Raw genomic sequence first — 19,665 nt, 5'->3', positions numbered from 1 at the left:
TTCTGCTCTTTCAGGCACATGCTGCATTTCCAGTATAAAGGGATGAAAGGTGGTCCTGACTGCCACCTGTATGAACACACAGTGTGACTGCTTGTCCATCAGGTTTCTTGGTTTGCTTCAAAGCTCTCTATAAGCTACTTATAGGTCCTTGGCCCCTGGATGCCCTACATCTTGAAGGGACACCCAGAAAGGATCGTGGTTTTCTCCCTGCCTTTAGGGAGGGAGCCAGCCACATAAGACATCTCCAGCCACCTAAGACAAGTGACAATATTTGCTTTTAAAGCATGTAAGGAAAAGCGATTTCATATCTTTCCTGGAGCATTTTATGACTCACTTATTCAGTCAGTCAACTAATATTTATTGAGCACCTACTAGAAAGTATATCCTGTTTGTCATTAGGAAAATAGACAAGGTCAGCGTCTTCATAAGGCCTGACATTCTAGACCTACCTACCCTAGGATCCTAATACCCTTCACTGGCAAGAACTATTTATTGGAGATTAAGTCTATACTGGTGCGACTTGTGCTCTGAGTTCTTGTCCTTAAAGGTGTGCAAATACTCCAAGGTGGAGGTTTTAAGCTTTTTTAAAAAGTAGTGGAACCATTCCCACCCCCCCACCCCACCCCCATCCCCACTAACCTTCAAGTCAAGCCGTTGTTTCAAATAGAATTTTACATAAAACCTTGATGTATACAAGGGGTAAATTGGATTTTCACTTGTTTGATTTGGGGGAAGGAAGCCCAGAGCCCACCGTCTTATCCATGTAGCATCTTTGCAGATGAACCCTAGGGAGGCTGAAGGGTACCAGGATGAAGGGCAAAGGCTCTGATGTCAGGCTGCCTGGCGCGGCGTCCACCGCTGCTGTCACCCACTGTGTGACACTGGGCTAGCTACTTAACCCGCCTGAGCTTGAGTTTTCTCATCTGCTAAATGGGGGTAATAATAGTAGGTACTTTAAAAGATTGCCAGCATCAAATGAAAGGATATATCTTAAGTACTTCGCCTCCTGTGGTATATGATAAAGCCTCAGAAACTCGGAGACGGTTTGAAAACAGCACTAGGCTGTTTTCTACCATAATACGTGTAAGAAATAATTCTGCCTCTTACGAACTCGGATTCAAAACTAAACTACAGGCACACTGAAAGAAGTGCTAAGATGTGTTGAAAGGAACAAAGTTCAGCAGCAGGCTGGAACGGGCAGAGCAGGGAGGGCTGGAGTGCTTGGTGCATGCATACTCCAGCCTCGAAAATGAAATGGGACTGGAATAGACAGAGGAATGAGAGCGGGCATTGCTCAAACCAGAGACTCAGGGAAGGTCAGGCAGCACCCAGAGAGAGGGGCCAGTGAGAACAACTCCCTGTGGAGCTGGACCGCTAACTGGGCCAGGTTACGGAAGACCATGAAGCCAAGTAGAGGAATTTAGACACAGTGTGAGCCATTGTATCTTCTTGAGCAAGGAAGTGTGAGGAATCAAGTGGCCTTCAAGAAGCCTGCATCTATTGGGTAGATCAGAGGGCAACTAGTGTAGCAACCATCCTTGAGTCTTCTGGGCATGACCTACCAAGGGCCTGGATAGGGGCAGTGATTATCAACATGCCGTGGAAGCGATGCATCTAGAAGACATTTTGAAAGAAAACCACCAAGGCTTACAACAGTTCCCCCTGGATGAGATAATCACACATTAGAGCCTTGAAGACTATTAGCAAGTAGTAAGAAGTCCTGTTTATCTTGACACTGTGACATTGTCACTTTGAGCTTTGGAAATAATGGTTCTTAAAAAGTTTTTCAAATTAAATCGCACTGAATTGATTTAGTTTATTCCACAAATATGTACAGTAATAATTCCCACTGGGGGTCAGGCAGTTGTAGCTATGCATCAGATGACATAGTCCCTCCCTCAGGCTTACAGTGTGTCCGGAGATGAAGACAGGTCCTCGGGCATTTATAAGAGAGCGTGGGTGAGGCTATGAGCTGGAACTTACAGGGTTCTGTGGGAGCATAAAGAAGGACTACCTCCCCCAGACACGGGGCACGGGTAAAGAAGCTGATGCATAAATGATGAATAGGGGCTTGCTGTACTCTGGGGCCACGTAGTGGGGCAAGAATGTCAGAGCCAAAGGAGGTGCAAAAGAATGTGCAAAGACCTTGCAGTGAGAAAGAGCATGGCTTCTCCAGGGAACCAGAGCAGCTCAGTCGGGCTGGAGACTACAGAGCAAGAGTGAGGAATGAGACCAAACTAGAAAGATAAGTACATCAAGAAATGCTTTGTGAGTCATCATGAGGAGTTTGGACTTTATCCTGAAGGCACTGGGGAGTCATTCAGACTTTTTAATGGTCAGCTGCAGGAGGTGGCTGGGATAGACAGTGAGTTTAGTTTTGGACACACTGAATTAGGGGTTTATCCAAGTAGAGGTATGTCAGCAATTCCTCCTTTCCCATAAAGTATAATCTGGGCAACAGAGCACATTTCCTCTCACTGTATCATTTACTCCTTTCCTTCCCTCCCCTGGAGCCAGTCCCCCAAAGTCCCCTTCTTCTTGGGGCATCTCATCTGGAGTCCATCTCTGTTTGTCTTGATTATTCCAATTTTGTTTCCTCTTCTCTCTGGGAGGTCCTTAGATGGGGGTATTTGGAGTTCAGTTGGATGGGTGATCCCACCGTAGAGGTAGGGTTGGTCTGGCTGCTGGGGCGGTGGATTATTGCTGACTCTTCACACGTGTTCATCCCCCTCCCCCAGTGTCCACCTACATAATTTTGGCCCAGGACCCCACCTCCTAAGGAATATCACTCTTGATAATAAGTAACCGCCTCCCCTTTCTTTCAGCGGGTGCCAAAGCCTTTGTCTGTGATCAGTGCGGTGCCCAGTTTTCAAAGGAGGACGCCCTGGAGACACACAGGCAGACCCATACTGGTGAGTTGACTTTGATTTCCATTCTCCAGGCCCTCCACAGTGTGACCGTGCATGGGTATGAGGTATCTTGGTGGCCCCCTCTTTCAGCAAAATGATATCCAGTCATTTCCTGGAGCAGCTGTGAGTGGGGATGGCTGTGCCAGGCTCAGGTACTCTTGCTTGTGGGGCTGCCTGGGCAGGAATTTACTGGTGTGACTTTGCCCCTTAAGAACAGCTACCCTGGATTAGGCCAAGACCTCTGCTTCTAGTAGGCCACTGAGGTCCCGTCTTTATGGAGACCTCTAGTATGCTCTTGTCGAGACCTTAGAAAGTCTGCGATGTTGTCTAAGCATCCCCTTTCTTCTGAAGGGTTAGGAAACCTCTCGTACCCCATGTGACTAACTGAAACCCTCGTGTGGCCACACTGGGCCTGTCCTCCCTCTGCAAGAGTCGAGTCATTGTCTAAAAAGAAAGCAGTCTGTACTAAGGGTGCATTTAAACAATATCATTATAACAAGCAACAGTATCACTTTATTTGATTTAAAAGCATTGATTTCACAGCATCAACATCAGCTCATCATTGTAATCTGCGTCACTGTCGTCGTCCCATCGTCATCACTGTCATCGGCGTACCTTACATTTACTGCACACTTACGATGTGCCAGACACTGTTCTCAGTGCTTGCCTTGATCTCATTTGGCCAACCTTTCAGCAACTCTGTAAGGTGGGGGGCTACTCCTGTGTCATAGATGAGGAAACTGAGGCTTAGAGGAGGGAAAGTGACGTGCCAAAGTGAGTAGAGGGAATGGGAGTATACGGCTTAGGCTGCCTGGCTTTAACCCTGGCTCTGCCACTGACTATTTGCAGGACCATGGATAAGTTACTTAAACTGTCTTAGTTTGGGTTTCCTCCTCTGTTAGAAAAGTGAAGTAATAATAGTACCTACCTCACAGTATAGAGTTTTCATAGGTATTAGCTAAGATATTTTATTTGAAGTGCTTTGCAGAGTGTTAAGCTCATAGTAAGCATTCAATAAATAGTAGTAGATATATTTAATTTAATAAATATTTTTTGAGTTCCTACAATGTGTCCGGCATTGTTGGGGCATTTAAGGTAAGTAACATATGAGACGGACAGCATTCCTCATGGAACTGAGATTCTAATAGGGAGACAGTATAGGAAAATACATGTATAATATAGTTTCAGGTTATAATAAGTGGTAGTAAGAAAAAATTAAGCAGGATAAGGGGATAAAGAGTATTTTAGACCAGCAGGTAACATCTGAGCAAAGTCCTAAAGTGAGCGAGTGAGCCACACAAAGGTTTCAAATATTTGCAAATCATATATCTGATATGAGACTTAAAGTTACAAAACATAAAGTACTCTTATGACTCAATAATAAAAATACAGATAACCAAAATAAAAAATGGGTAAAGGAGCTGAATAGACATTTCTCCAAAAATGGACAAATAGTCAATGAGCACATGAAAAGATGCTTGACACCACTAGCCATCAGGGAAATGCAAATTAAATCTCAGTGAGATACCACTTCATACCCATTAGGATGTGGCTATAGTAAAAATACAGACAGTAAGACGTATTGGCAAGGATGGAGAAATCAGAACCCCCATACCCTGCTGGTGGGAATGTAAAATGGTGCAGCTGCTTTGGAAAATAGTCTGGCAATTTCTTAAAACGTTAAACAGAGTTGCCATATGACACAGCAATGCCATTCCTACGTATGTACCCAAGAGCGTTGAAAATGTACATCCACACAAAAACTTGCGTATGAGTTTTCATAGCAGCAATATTCATAATAGCCAAAAGGTAGAGATAACTCAATGTCCATCCACTGGTGCATGGATAAACAAAAGGTAGTTTCTCCATACAATGGACTATTATTTGGCTATAAAAAGGAATGAAGTACTGATAACATTCTACAACGTGGATGAACCTTAAAAACGTGATGCTCAGTGAAAGGAACTAGACACACAAGGCCATGATTTCATATATATGAAATCATATATGAGTTTTATTTATATGAAACATCCAGAATAGGCAAATCTATAGAGACAGAAAGTAAATTAGTAAGTTCCAAGGGCTGAGGGAGTTGGGGGAAAATGGGGGTGGTAGTTAATGGGTACGGGGTGGGGTCTTGTACTAAATGTTCTAAAATTGATTGTGGTGATGGTTACACAACTCTGAATGTATTAAAAAGCACTGAACTGTATACAACTCACCCTTAACAACATGGATCCGCTTATACGTGGTTTTTTTTTTTTTCAATAAACATCTGTACTATTTATGATCTATAGCCAGGAGTCTGTGGATGTGGAGGGCCAACTGTATGTGTTGTTCTACACCATTTTATATAGGGGACTTGAGCATCCATAGATTCTGGTATCTCTGGGGAGTCCTGGGACCGACCAATCCCCCATGGACAACTAAGTTTTGGAGGAGTCAGAAGTTATATGTGGATTTTCAATTGCATGGGAGGTCGGCACCCCTAATCCCCCCATGTTGATCAAGGATCAACTGTACTTCAAAAGCATGGCTTGTACATTGTATGGTATAGGCATTATATTTCAGTAAAGCTGCGCACGCGCACATGCATGCACACAAACATTTATAGAGAAGGGGAAAAAAATCCATTGGAGGATTTTGAATAGAATGACATGACTTGATTTATGTGTGTTTAAAAGATCACCCTGGCTCCTGTGTTGATAATTGACCACTGGAGTGTTTCAGTTATCAATTGCCGTACACAGAACCAATCGAACAGTAGATTAACGCAACAGTATGTTATTATCTCAGTTGTGTGGGTTGACTGTGTTCAGCTGGGCAGTTTTCACTTTGGGTCTCGCATGTGGTTGCTGTCAGGTAGTGTCTGGGGCTGGAGTCATCTGCAGACTGGACTGGGCTGGATGTCCAAGACGGCTTCCTTACTCACATTCTGACTCTCAGAGCTCCTCGTGGCCTCTCTCTGTAGCAGAGTAGCCAAGACTTCTCACATGACAGCTTGGGGCTCCCAAAGTCAGGAAGCAGAAACTGCCAGCCCGCTTAAAAGCGAGGCTAGAGGCATACAGCATCACTTCTGCCATTTTTTTTTTTAAGATTTTATTGGGGAATTGGGGGAGGGGAACAGCACTGGGGAATCGGGAAGGGGAACAGACAAGTTGCTGTCCTTTTGGTCTTCAGTCTAGTTGTGGAGGACATCGCTTCACTGGCCCATGTTGGTATTGTGATCATTGCGCTCTTCCCGGGTGAGGCAGTTGCTCGCCGGCCATTGGACGGCCGCTTACGGCAGCTCACGAAAGTACACGCCTGCTGCCGGCCAGCCCCATTGCAGGCTACACCATCGCCTCCTGGCAGCCCAGCTCCAGGTCGAGCTGTTGTTCACCATCTTAGCTGTAGAGGGTGCAGTGTCACTGGCCCTCATATGTGGGATTCGAACTGGGGCCCTGCTGCTCAGAGCTGGTGTCCCAAGCCAACTCCTACCCAACGCGCCACTCGGCCAGCCCACTTCTGCCATATTTTATTGATCAAAGCAGGCAAAGGTCAGCCCCAGATTCAAGGGATGGAAGACTAGACTCCCTTTCTCAAGGGGGAATGACAAACACATCAAGGGAAAGAGGAATTAATGGGAGCCATCTTTGGAGTCAAGCTCCTAAACTGCCATGGGGGACTGGAGTGAAGAAGGAAGACCAGTCAGCTGCTGCTATTGTAATTATTGTCATCAATATTTCCTTGTCCTGCCACCTCACAAAATCTGCCTCTTCTGTGTAGAAAACATACCTCCTAGAACTGGTGTGATGGGCTTTGGATTGGTGTGCCCCAGCCTGTGGCAGTGGGAGGAAAGCTTTCTAGGTGAGTTGTCATTGCAGTCAGCATCTCCCTGGTTCAGTTACAAAAAAACATGACTTGGCCAGAGGATTTTACTCAGGGTTCCAGGGTTGGTTTTCTTGACAGCTAGGGGAGAACCCAGGTCTCCCAGGGTCTCAGCCAGTTTCTTATTGCCAGGTCACATGTAACCAAGAATCCCACTCTGAGAATTCCAACCTAGGGGCTGGGGAGACTGTGGGCCAGCTTTGCCAAGCAGCTTAATTCTGTCCATCCAGATGAAACGTGCAGCAGCAGGGAGCAAGCTGCCCGCTCAGCCAGGGCCGGGGGAAGGGGCCGAGTCCCTGTGGGGTGAACAGAGGGCGATGTTGTTCACAAGCAGACCCCAAACAGTACCTTCTGGGTGCCTGGCACCCACGGAGAATATGGCAGTGATCAACATGGGCACACTCCCTGTCCTTTTTTCCCCAAACGGCTTTATTGAGGTATATATAATTCACATATCATACTGTTCACCTATTTAAAATGTACAATTCAACAGTTTTTGGTATATTGCTCTGTTAATTTTTAAATTGGTAAAATAATGAAAAATTTGCCACGTTAACCATTTTAAGTGTACAATTCGGTAGTGGTAATGACTTTCAGCCTGTTTTTAGAGTTTGAGTATTGATTCAACTTTGAAAGTCAGGAGGCGTCTTAGGACCGATGCCTTTCTAGGATTTATTAAGTTATTGGGAACTTCAGAGTGGTCAGTGCTTTCCAGAAAAGGTTATTTGTTTAAAATATGATTGGAAAGAGCATGGAGTTTGAATCAGAAGCCTGGGAACAGGGTTCTAACTCCACTACCTGGTAGGTGAGTAACTTGGACTTGTTACTTGTCCGTTCTGCCTTTCACATCTCCTCACCTGCAAAAGGAATGAAATGTCTATCCTTCCTACAGCATAGGTGGGGCCCAGAGCATTCAGCCTCACTTTTGCTCTATCCCCAGGTTGAGTACTTGGAGCTCTTGAAAGGCGAGAGGAATGGAAAAAATGAATTTAAACTAAGGATGAGAGACCAAGGTGGGTGCTTTGAGAGAGACTCCCTCCCCGCCTGCGTACGAGCTGTGGGCAAGCTCCCTCTACGTGAGGAGCATTTGGCCACTTCCTAGTGCAGGCAGGCTGGCTTCTGCCGAGCAGAGATGGAACAGCAGCCCTACCCTTAGTGCAGGGTTGGCAACGAGGTGGCTCTTCCTGACACGTGGCAGAGCTTGTTTATCACTTATAGTGCTATTTCCGGCAGAACCACATAGCACCTCAGACTTCTCTAACAATCAATGAAAGAACACAATTTGAAATCTAGTTGCCATCTCTGTTCTAGAAAAGGGGCCCCCACTCCTCCCCAGCAGGAAGGGAGAGGCTTAATTATAAGGCATGCTAAAAGTAACACTCAAGTTATTGGCCTGAGGAAAGCCAGCAGGGTGCCAGGGATCATTGGGGAGCCAACAGGAGAGCAGGGAGAGAGCTCAGAAAAGGAAGAGGCATGGAAACTCTGGGACAGCAAAGTCATGGTAATGCCACTTGATATTCCTGATACCTCAATTTGTAAAACATTTTCTTTCCTCTGTTACACCCACTTAACAGATGAAAATGGAGGTCTAGAAGCCACCCACTAGGAGGTGGAGAGCTGGAACTTGACCCAACCCCAACTTCAGTTCTCTTTCCCTACTCCCTAGCTGCCTGCACCTTGATTTACTGTTGTCCACAGGTCTGGGGTTAAATGATTTCGGGAGAGCTTGTCGGAGACTATTTAGTTCATGGCCCTGTCCTGGGCAGGCTTCATTTGGATCCCTGTGACCCATTTAATTAAAAATCCTCAACTTCCCGATGCCCATTGTCCCCTTCCCCAGATAGGATACAATTTCTCCAAAACAGATTGCGTCTGGGAGTTCCATGCCTAAGGCTGCCATATGGGGAAGTCACCGAGCTAACACGTAGCATCGCATCAGATGGGCAATGATGATGTCGTACATGTGTTCTTGACACTGAAAAATGAATTTAGTAGAAAGCATTTCCAGTTCCATTTTAGCCAAAAGAATGTCCTCTTCACACCTGACCCTTTTGACCCCACTTAACCTGGATTTCTGTCCTGGTGTGTGTGACTCCACTTTACCCTCCCTCCAAGATCTTGGTGGGCTCAACCTGGTGCTCTCAGAGTCCACACTTAGGGTTGGGCTGGGCTCAGGCTTTTTTGTCACACTTCAGTTTTCTGTTTTGGTACAGTGAAGACATTGAGGAGATAAACAGAAATCACTTTACACCTTTTATATTATGACAAATACATATTGCAAAACACTGCTGCTTCCAAAATGTTTGGGTTGCAGAGCAGTGAAGGATTAACAGCTACTCAGCTCCCTGAGATGCTTGTACTTCATTTACACATCAGAATTTTTTTACACTGTTCAGTAAAATAAAAAGTGAGAAAACACACATACACGCATATATACACGTACATGCACGCCCAGTGCACCAGTTGAGTTCTATATCAGGAAGATCTTAAATTAGTAAGTAGTTCTTTAAGTCCAGATAACCTGATAAATACCATTAATGGCTAATTTATACTCCAGGTTTGAAATTTGACACATGGACACTATCTTGGCTCAGGAAACACAAGTGGTTTTGTGCCAGAGGTTTTAATGACCGATCAGTAATATAAATTGCTGCATCACTGAACAGAAATAGCTTCTCCATGTCATTTGATCTGGAAACTTCTCTGGCCAGGCAGCAGTTAATAAATTTAAAAATAATTACCCTCTTTATTCAAAGTCAAACTAATTAGGAGTGGTTTTTACAAATCATAACGTTGTTCAAGCCACTATACATCCCCATTTAGGACTTGAATGGTCCTGGGGGCAACAGATGGGACTGGGTGGCGTTAATTAGAGGGCAGGGGAGATCCCTTGACTGCTGAGCTGAAGGCGAGGGGTTAGGTCAGTTTTCAGCATGCCCTTTGGGGAAGGGAGGAAGCCTTGTAGGTGGCCCGTAACTTCAGTGTTACTTTCAACTCTTTTAATCCAAACGTAAGGAGCTCAGAGCAGCTGCTTTCCCGTGATCTGAACATGGGGAGGTGGGCCAGTGCTGGTGTTTGTGGGCCATGCCAGAGACGATGAGATCCCAAGGAGCAAGAAAGGCAGGTGGGCACACGGCTCCTTGGGGAGGATGGACCTGCCAAAAGGCAGGGGAGTGGACAGGATGGTCTCCAGAGGGCTTTGCTCACTAGGCAAGTCTGGGCCCTAATAGGGTGGATCAGGTTTGTCTTGCAGGCTTCAGGGAAGAGGGGCCCATGGAATGTGAAGTCAGAAGTTCAGGGTTTTTGATGCATAGTGACACGCAGAACTTGGGATCTAGTATCTGTCTAGATTCAAATCCTAGCCCCATCACTTCCAAGTTTTATGACCTTAGGTTGCTTAATTTCTCTGAGCCTTGGTTTCCTTCATTGTAACGTGGGCAATGATAGAGTCTATCCCATAAAGGGTATTGTGAGGATTTAATTTGATAATCTGGGTAAAGGCCTTGCATAGAGGAAACTCTCAGTAAATGGTGGTGGTGGTTACTGTCATTGCATCATCATGATTTTCATCAGCAGCCTTGAAGGACACCCATTTCCACCCACTGGGTAAATGAGAAGGGAAGGGCCAGGTTGGTGGTAATGGTGGTGGAGGAATAGGAATGGTGTACTGCTACTTTGCCAAGGTGGAGATGGGATCTTCCAGGCTCCAACTTGTCCTCTGGCCAAGAGGCCATTTCCCATCTGCCCACAGAGCCAACAGCCACGGGCCCTCCAAGTGCACTTGGGAGAGGTGAGGATGAAATGAAATTCTTCTTATTCAAGACCCTGGAGCCTGGAATACCGAAAGCTGCTCAGAGGGACCACCCCTACCACTATCTAAACATGACACATAAACCTAAGTCAGAGAAGCTGCAGAGCTGGGGTCAGCACTAAGCAGTTGTCTACCCCCCAGGAACATCAGGAATGGGCCCTGCACTTCTTAGAGGAGGCCTCATTGGTTGTTACCTTTTATTTTTTTTAAGATTTCTTTTTTTATTGGGGTGTTGGGGAGGGGAACAGTGTTGGGGAAGGGGCACATTGTGTTTTTTCCAAGACCCATCAGCTCCAAGTCAAGTTGTTGTCCTTCAATCTTAGTTGTGGAGGGCGTAAGTTCAGCTCTAAGTCCAGTTGCCACTTTCAATCTAGTTGTGGCAGAGCGTAGTCCATCATCCCATGCTGGAGTCGAACTGGCAACCTTGTTGTACACTGAGCCATCTGGCCACCCGTCGGCAGCTTGCAGATGCTCAGCTCAAGATGCTGTGTTCAATCTTAGTTGCGGGGGTGGGGGTGGGGTGGAGGGGTGCAGCCCACTGTTCCATACTGGTGTTGAACCGGCAACCTTGCTGCTAAGCACGCGCTCTCGGCAACTCAGCTCCGGCGCAGCTCACTGGCCCATGTGGGAATTGGTGACCCTGTTGCACAGAGCTCGCGCTCTTAACCAACTGAGCCACTCGGCCAGCCCGGTTGTTACCTTTTAAGGCTTGGGAATCCTGAGTCTCCCTGCTAATATCCTGCTTCGTGTGTGTTACCATCAGGAACCTGGGTATTCCGGATCTCATGTCTTCTTCAAGTAAGACCTTCTATGCCATCCCACCTGTGCCCTCTAGAGATGGGGAAGAAATGAGGCGGGCATAAGATGGCTCAGGTCATTCCTGGGAGTTCTGGGGCTAAGAATCTTAAGGGAAGCCTTAGAGGCTCAGGACACTAGGTTGAACTAGATCTCCTGACTTGCCCCAAAGCAATTCACCTCTCTCCTCCAGCTCGTAACCGGCCCCATCAGGTCTGTAAGGTTGGTGACTGGGGTTTGCTGTAGATCAGAGTAGTCTATGCAGCTGGTTCATTCTGTCATCCCTTCATTCGCTATTCCCTCAATTTTAAAGTACCTACTATGTGCAGGGGGCTTTGTGGACGTGATACCTAATGGTGAACAAACCTTGGTCCCTGCCCTCCTGAAGGTTATAGTGTTGTGAAGGAAATCAACATGTAGGGAGAGCTCCCCTTTGGTATAGATCGTATAATAGCTGTATTTTAAGGGGGGTACTTGGAGTTACAATTTTATGAAGTTCTCACTACAGTCCTAAAACATATTTTCCCTACCAATCTTTGCTAGAGAAAATTAAGACCAGATAAGGTTAAGGAAGACCAACCAGCCCATGGTTGAGCTAGAACGTGGGCCTCGGGCTCCTATATCCCATAGCCCTGTCTTCCCGTCCACTGGGGGCCTGGGCGTCGAATCTAATGTGTAGACCAGGGGGTCAGTGCTGCCCGTCCAACAGCCTAGGAAACCATGACTCTGAAGGCCACATTTGAAAAAGGGGGTCACTTAAGAACAAACAAGCCAAACTAGAATTAGGACCCATGAGTTCTTACTTCTAGTCCAAGGCTCTCTCCACTCTGACTACAAAATAAGGACTTTCTTTTACTGGCCTAGAAAAAGTTGCTTCGTTTCCACATTCTTGTGCCACAGAGGAAGCCACTCAACCAGATGCAAATGTTGAGATGTTGGTTCTCATCCTCTTTGTGTTGGCTACAGGAGGGTCCTGTAGTCCAGATACAGCTAGCACATCTGGCAGCAAGGATAGCCGTGCAAGGGGATTTGCTCTCCCCTTCTAGCAGGGAGCAGGCACTGGAGTTAGCCCTGCCACAGGCCCTTATCCTTTCCAGTGTGACGGGGGCCAGGAGGCACTTTACTGCAGTATTGGAAGAAGGAAGCAGTCTCTCTGTCTCTGTTTCTGTCTCTCTGTCTCTCTGTCTCTCTCTCTCTCTCTCTGACCACTCCCTTGGAAGGTACAGAACTGTACCCCCCCACCTTGGTGTTGTCTGCTTACCCCCTCGCTCCTGCTGTATATGCTTGGGGAAAGCTTCAGGGACAGTCTCTGGCCCTGAACTTGAGAGCAGAAAATGAAGTCCTTGTCTAGGGGACCTCCTGTGGCGGGCGAGCATGGGAGGGGTTGCAGCAGGAGCAGGCAGGGAGGGGATTTAACCGGTGAGCAGTAGCATTCCTTCCCTCAGGGTGGCTTCCAACTTCGCTCCTCTTCTGCCCAAGGCCTGGCACAAGGGGCAGCCCTGGGCACTGAGGAACTGCGTCAGGGTGGCTGGCCCCTGTCCCACAGCAGTAGGAAAACCAGCAACTGGCCTGCCCCACCTCACAAGGGCAGCCTTCTGGTGCCCGGCCCCAGAGGAGCCAGGGAAAAGGAGAGGGGTTAGATGATGAGAAACCACTTTATCTAAAACTTGACATGGAAAAAAAAGGCAGAGCGAGCTTCGAACCCCTGCCCACGCTGGAGGGCACTGGGGAGGACAAGGTTATCACATGGACCCGTGGACTCCTTGCAGGTTGGCGTGACCTCCCCATTAAAAACATAATAGCATTTGACTTTTATAAATATCAGGGGTGATTTGTATAGCATTTCACACGGTGTGCCAAGGAATTGAACATGAGAAAGCTCAGGCTTGGGAGCGGCCTCAGGACGTCAGAGGCACTTCGGGGGGGAGAGTCATGTGCTGCTGTTAGTATAGTCCGTGCACCAGCACAGACTCACTCTTGACCTCATTTCATGCTGTTACTCTAAGGGCATGTTTGATGCCTAATATAGAGTTGTATTTTCCGCGCACAGGGCTCTCGGCTCTGTTGGAGCCGCTTGCTGTGGAGCAGGGAAGGACAGCCCAGCTGTCACCTGCTGGTCCAGACAAGCCATCCATCTCTGCTCTTCACCCTAGTGGCTCCCAGGCCCTTCTGGCCACCTTCTGGAGGAGGTTCCCAATGCTTTTCTTTTTTTAATTAATAAACTTTATTTTTTTTAGAGAAATTCTAGATTTACAGCAAAATTTAGCAGAAAGTACAGAGCTCCACATACTTTTCCCCCCACTCGCACAGCCTTCCCCACCGTCGACATCCCCACCAGGGTAGGACATCGTTATAACCGATGAACCTACACACTGACACTTCATTATCACCCAAAGTCCATAGTTTCCATTAGGGTTCAGTGCTGGTATTGGACATCCTATGGGTTTGGACAAATGTGGAATGACATGTGTGCAGCATTGTTGCATCCAGAATAGTTCCACTCTCCTAAAAATCCTTCGCGCTCTGCCCATTCATCACCGCAGTACTTTCTATGTGAAGCGTTGCTGCTTTGGGCAGTGCTTCGAGGGGACCGGTGACTATCTTGGGATTCAAGGAGGAAAATTGACCCGAGGCAGGTTTGGTTCGAAAAGATTGAAACTCATTCACACAGTAGATACCGAGCATCTGCTTTGTGCCAGACATTGATACTGGGCCCTGGGACACAGGTACAGCAGCCAGCAGGACTCACATGGTCCCCACCTGCACCATCCGCCCATCATAGCAGGAAGGACCGTGAAGGTTACTGTTGTGTGTGGAGCATGGCCTTTGAAAGCAATAAAGAATTAGGAGGAGAGAACTGAGTTCTTATCCTGGCTGTGTCACAAGCTTGCTTTATGACACGGGACAAATTGGTTTGTTTCTCTGCCTCTCAAATGTTGGATGTGGGAATTAGGCAAGAAAAAAAAATACTGTTTGGGGGGCTCTGTGGTTCCAAGCACAGCCTAAGATTCTGATTTTTGTGTTGATGGTCTACATTTTTCTCAGCCTCAGTTTTCACATTTGTAAACTATGCTCAGCAATATATGGTTGTCGAAAGGGCTGAATAAAATAATGCACGCGACATGCTTAGCCCAAGGACTGGAATGTAAGACACATGCCTTAAGTGGTGGCTTTTCACTGTTATTATTTTCAGATGTCTACAGTTTTTGGCCTTCCCCAGATGACAGGTATTTCTTCGCTTTATTTAGAAGCTTATTTAACAACAATTTAAGTGCACTCTGTGTCTGAAAAAGGGTTAAAGATGAAGATCTCTTCCTCTTAAAAACTATTCTAGAAATTTGAGGGGAATGATAGAATTTGATCTCTGAGGACTGTTGTTCAGAGCTTGGACTGCCTAGCCCTGCTGCTTGTTACGGATTATCTAATATAGCCATCACAATACCTCTAAGAGGCAGGTTCACTGCCTGTATCACTGACGAGGAATCGCAGGCTCATAGAGGCTTAATTAATGTCGCATTCAGCGGAAGGATTGGAATTCAAGTTCAGGGGCCCTGGTGGTGAGTCTGATGGGACTTTTGGGGCACCCATTGTCCTCCCTGTTCAGAGTTGCTCCTTTCCTGTCAGCATTGTCCTTCCACCAGAGTCCTGATTATCATCCTTAGCCCCTGCCTCCTGGGTTCCACTCACCTCCCTTAGCCCCCGTTCCCGGTCCCCCATGTATCTCCTTTCTACTCGACTCTCCAGCTCCCACCCTTCCTCTCCGGCTGCCCTCCCTTCTTCCTTGTGACACCACCTCTGCCCGATGAAAGAGAGGAGTTAATAAAAACCAATGTGTAACTGAAACTTGAAAAGCCATAAATCGCCTTGTTTTTTCTGGGATGTTGGTAGCATTTTGATTTAATAGTTGGACAAACACAAGGGCCTATTTTATTCAGAGTTTACAGGCCTCAAGGCTGTTATTCTTCCAAATTTAATAGCATTGAAATTGCAGGGTTTGCTATAATTTGCCTATCGCTTTCTGCTCCACCATTGATGTTTATTGTCAGCGGGATGGAATCTCAATCCGACTCACTTAGATAACATGTCTGTTAAACATTTAGATAATTGTACCATCATTAACTTGTCACATTATTTTAAAGATTCGAAACAGAAGCAGGGTAAGTAGAGGTACCAACAGCGGGTGGAGGTGATGGGAGGAGGAGGAGGAGGAGGAAGGGGGAAACCTCTCCTGAGTTAAACCACCAGCAGATGAGAGTTGATTCACGTTCTTGACGTTGCATCGGAGGTGTCTAAGAGGTGTGTGCTGCAGAGCTGTGCCGAGCCAGGCTCAGCTGACCCCTGCGACAGCGCAGATGCTCAGATAGCCCCGGTAGTTGTTTCATCCCCAGCTTGGGCCTTTAGGTACCAAAGATCAATTCTTTAGTTTCCCTTAGGGATGCTGATTACAACATCATATGTAACTAAGAAGCTGAGAACAGCCTCCATGTCCAGAGGTAAGGAATCTGTCAATTACGGTACCTGACATGAAAAGATGTCCATGATATTTGGGTGATAAAAGTTGGTTAGAGAAAACAGGTTGTACAGGGTGATCTCTCTCATTTAATGTAAAACACAGAAGCCATCCTGTGAGATTCTCTAAGACTATATCTATTAAGTGATTATATTTAGAGAGTAGAATTACAGAGCACAGAGGGTTTTACTTTCTGCTTTATCTATTATTATTATTATTTATTTTTACTTATTGTATAATCATTATTATTTACAGGCATATGTGCCATTTATATAATTTTAAAAATTAAGGTCACACTATATAAGTAAGAAAAATACCACCTTTGAGTCTCATTTTTTCCATGCAGAAGGACTTCTTAAAGAAAAGGCTACAAGTGTAAGGAAATAGATTTTGAGAGCGATCCAGGACATTAATATCTCAGCTACGCTGGCAGGTGCCTCAGTTTCCCACTGTTGGGACAGATACATGCTAGATGAAGAACTGAGTACTGCGGAAATAGTGGGCCCATGCCAGTACTCTCAGGTCACAGCAGCTGTCCCAGTCCACCCAGAACCTGACAGAGGAACTAGGTAGCGACAGATTTTCATTACACGTAAGTGAGGACTGAAGTCATACCTGGAGGGGTGACTGAGGCCAGCGATAAATAGGAATGAGTTCCATTCCTCAGAATGGGAGATTCTGGGAGCAGCTAAATGTCACCAATAGTGGGGCACTATGCTTTGCATCCAAAACTGCCCCCTACCCCCCGGCAATTCTGTGTTGTATGCCGCTGGTCCCATGGGGTGACAGGTGTGACTGCCATTCTGTCCGTCTGGTTTTGGGTACCGTGTTCTCTCCTGCATCCCCAGGGCCTGCTGTGTGGCTTGGGCAAGAGAACTCACTATCGCTTCTCACAGCTTCTGTATACCCAAGCAGTGACACAAAGGAATAGGGAGAAAACGCACATGTCAGAAAACAAGGGTTAATGTTTCCATGATTGTACTGTAAATAATGCAGATATTTGGGGTGGGAGGGATAAACAGTGTAAATATTTTATTGACTGTAGGCTAAATAATGTATATATTTAGAAAAGCAGCTTAAATATTTCATACGCTGCAGCACAGATTCCTACGTAGAGGATGAACAGGGCTGGTGAGGCCTGTGGGGTAAGGGTGGGGGTACTGTGGAGCCCGGATGGAAGGGCAGAGGAGTATAAAACTTTGTAATAAAATAATACTTTGCAATAAAAGTATTTGTGTGAGACTGGGGCTCAACAAGGATGGGCAACTGTCAGCTACTGGGAACCCAAGCAGTTGGAAGGCTCATGTGTTTTATACCATCCTTTAAATATCTTGTACTCTTTTATCTTGTTTTAATGTGGGAGAGAGAAAAAATGACAACCTAATAACAAGATTTTATTTTTAAAAAGCAACTTGCAACCCAAGAGAATTGAAAACAATATCCACATAAAAACTTGCACATGAATGTTCATAGCAACATTATTCATAATAGCCAAAAATAGAAACTACCCAAATGTCCATCAACTGATGACAGATAAACAAAATGTGGTATAGCTGCACGATGGAATATTATTCAACCATAAAAAGGAATTTTAACAACATGATGAATGTTGAAACCAGCATGAGAGAAGCCAGGCACAAAAGGCTACGTATTGTATGATGCCATTTATAAAAAATATTCAGAATAGGCAAATCTGTAGAAACAGCAGATTAGTAGCTGCTAGCTAGGGGCTGAGGGGAGGGAGAATGGAGAGTGACAACTAATGTGTATGGAGTTTCTTTTGGGGGTGATGAAAATGTTCTGGAATTAGAGAGTGTTGGCGATGGTTGTACTGCTTTGTGAGTACATTCTAAACCATTGAATTCTATACTTTAAAAGGGTGGATTTTATGATTTATGAATTGTACCTCAACTGCTGTTATCACAGGAGTTGCTAGAGAGGTGGCAGTTTGCAAACTAGTGACTGTTCAGACAACGCGGGAGGCTGTGGTGCCTTTGGAATCATTTTATTCCCAGGAGGCGGCAAGGAGAGGATGGCTCAGATGCCCCGTTCCTCCATTTTCAGAATGGGGAAGGAAGAAAGAATCATGTCAGGACCCTCAACGAAGAAGAATGTGACTGACATCCACAAAGTCAGAAGGAGACTGGGGCGTAGCCTTCTGTGTAGATCTCAAGAAGAAAAGCCAGCCCTTATTTTTTCTGCTTTGGAGGAGTCGTTCTTGCCAAAGCCAGGACAAGGACTGTATGGAGCCAGTTTTACAAAAAAAGAAATCACACAGTAATATGTGCTTAATGTGGAGAAATTAGAAAATACATGTAAACAAAAGAAATGTGTCTTCTGTAGTCCCACCATCTTTTTCTGTTTTGTTTTGGGTTTTTTTTTAAAGATTTTATTGGGGAATTGGGGAAGGGGAACAGCCAAGTTGTTGTCCTTCAATCTTAGTTGTGAAGGGCGCCAATCGCCATCTGGCTGCCCATTGGCAGCTCGCGGCAGCGCAGCTCAAGGTGCTGTGTTCAATCTTAGTTGCGGGTGGATGTAGCCCACCATCCCATGTGGGAGTCGAACTGGAAACCTTGTTGCTAAGAGTGCAAGCTCTAATCACTGAGCCATCCAAGTGCCCATTAGCAGCTCAGCTCAAGGTGCCACGTTCAATCTTAGTTGCGGGTGGGCATAGCCCACCATCTCATGCGGGAGTTGAACCGGCAACCTTGTTGTTAGGATGGTTCAGCTGCTGTCACCAGCTGAACCATCCTGCCACCTGTTGGTAGCTCAGTGGAAGCTCAGCTCGGGCGCAGCTCATTGAGCCATGTGGGAATCAAACTGGCAAGGAATCAAACTGGCAACCCTATTGCTCAGAGCTCACGCTCTTAACCAACTGAGCCACTCAGCCGGCCCTTGTGTTTTAGTTTAAACAAAAATGAGGCGAGAATACAATGTGTGCTACTTTGTTTTTTTTTGTTTTTGTTTTTGTTTTTTTGTTGTTGTTGTTTGTTTTTTGTTTTTTTTTTTAGATTTTTATTGGGGAATTGGGGGGATGGGAACAGTGCTGGGGAATTGGGGGAAGGGGAACAGACAAGTTTCTGTCCTTTTGTTCTTCAATCTAGTTGTGGAGGATGTTGCTTCACTGGCCCAAGTTGGCACCATCATTGCGCTCTTCTCTGGCGAGGCAGATCAGTCGCCGGCTTCTGGACGGCCGCTCATTGCGGCTGCTGGCCGCTCACGCTGGCTGCTGGCTACACACGGTAGCCCATGGCAACCCACTGCCACAGGGAGTGCAGCCTACGCCGTCGCCGGCGACTCACGGCAGCCCAGCTCCAGGTTGAGCTGTTGTTCAGCATCTTAGCTGTAGAGGGCAGTGTCACTGGCCCTCATATGTGGGATCCGAACCGGGGCCCTCTGGCATCCCAAGCGAGTTCTTAACCATCGCGCCACTCGGCCGGCCCAATGTGTGCTACTTTGTAATCTGTTACTTACATGCCAACAAACCTGTATCTTGATGATTATTTTAACGGTTTCTTAGTAGTCTCTGCTGTCTCCGTTCACTTTTTTCTGTAAGCCCTGATACGTATGTCTTACTTGAGCACTGGGATGCCCCCTTTGCCCTCCATGCTTCGGTGGGGGACCAGGCCCTGTATCCAAAGGACCTTTCAGGGACTGCAGGCAGAAGTGACTAACAGAGATGCAGCACGTTATCACTTCTTACCTATCGCTTCTTCTGTCAACAAGATAAACTGGGCTAGCCAGGCACTTTTGCAGCAGCTGTTTACTCG

The 19,665-nt window shown here is 46.3% G+C and overlaps 1 protein-coding gene across 1 annotated transcript in view; it reads left to right on the top strand.

Annotated features, from left to right (window-relative positions):
• The window catches only part of ZBTB16 (zinc finger and BTB domain containing 16), a 189,555-nt gene that overhangs the window by 125,477 nt on the left and 44,413 nt on the right, over nucleotides 1-19,665 (top strand). The window contains exons 4-5 of the mRNA XM_019632220.1: nucleotides 2,826-2,912; nucleotides 10,531-10,701. Coding sequence (XP_019487765.1) covers nucleotides 2,826-2,912; nucleotides 10,531-10,701 — 258 coding nt within the window. The remainder of the gene's footprint in view (nucleotides 1-2,825; nucleotides 2,913-10,530; nucleotides 10,702-19,665) is intronic.

This window comes from Hipposideros armiger, unplaced genomic scaffold, assembly GCF_001890085.2.
Source record: "Hipposideros armiger isolate ML-2016 unplaced genomic scaffold, ASM189008v1 scaffold_1098, whole genome shotgun sequence".
NCBI lineage: Eukaryota > Metazoa > Chordata > Mammalia > Chiroptera > Hipposideridae > Hipposideros > Hipposideros armiger.
Note: the sequence above shows the minus strand (reverse complement) of the source record. Positions and strands in the feature narration are given on the sequence as shown.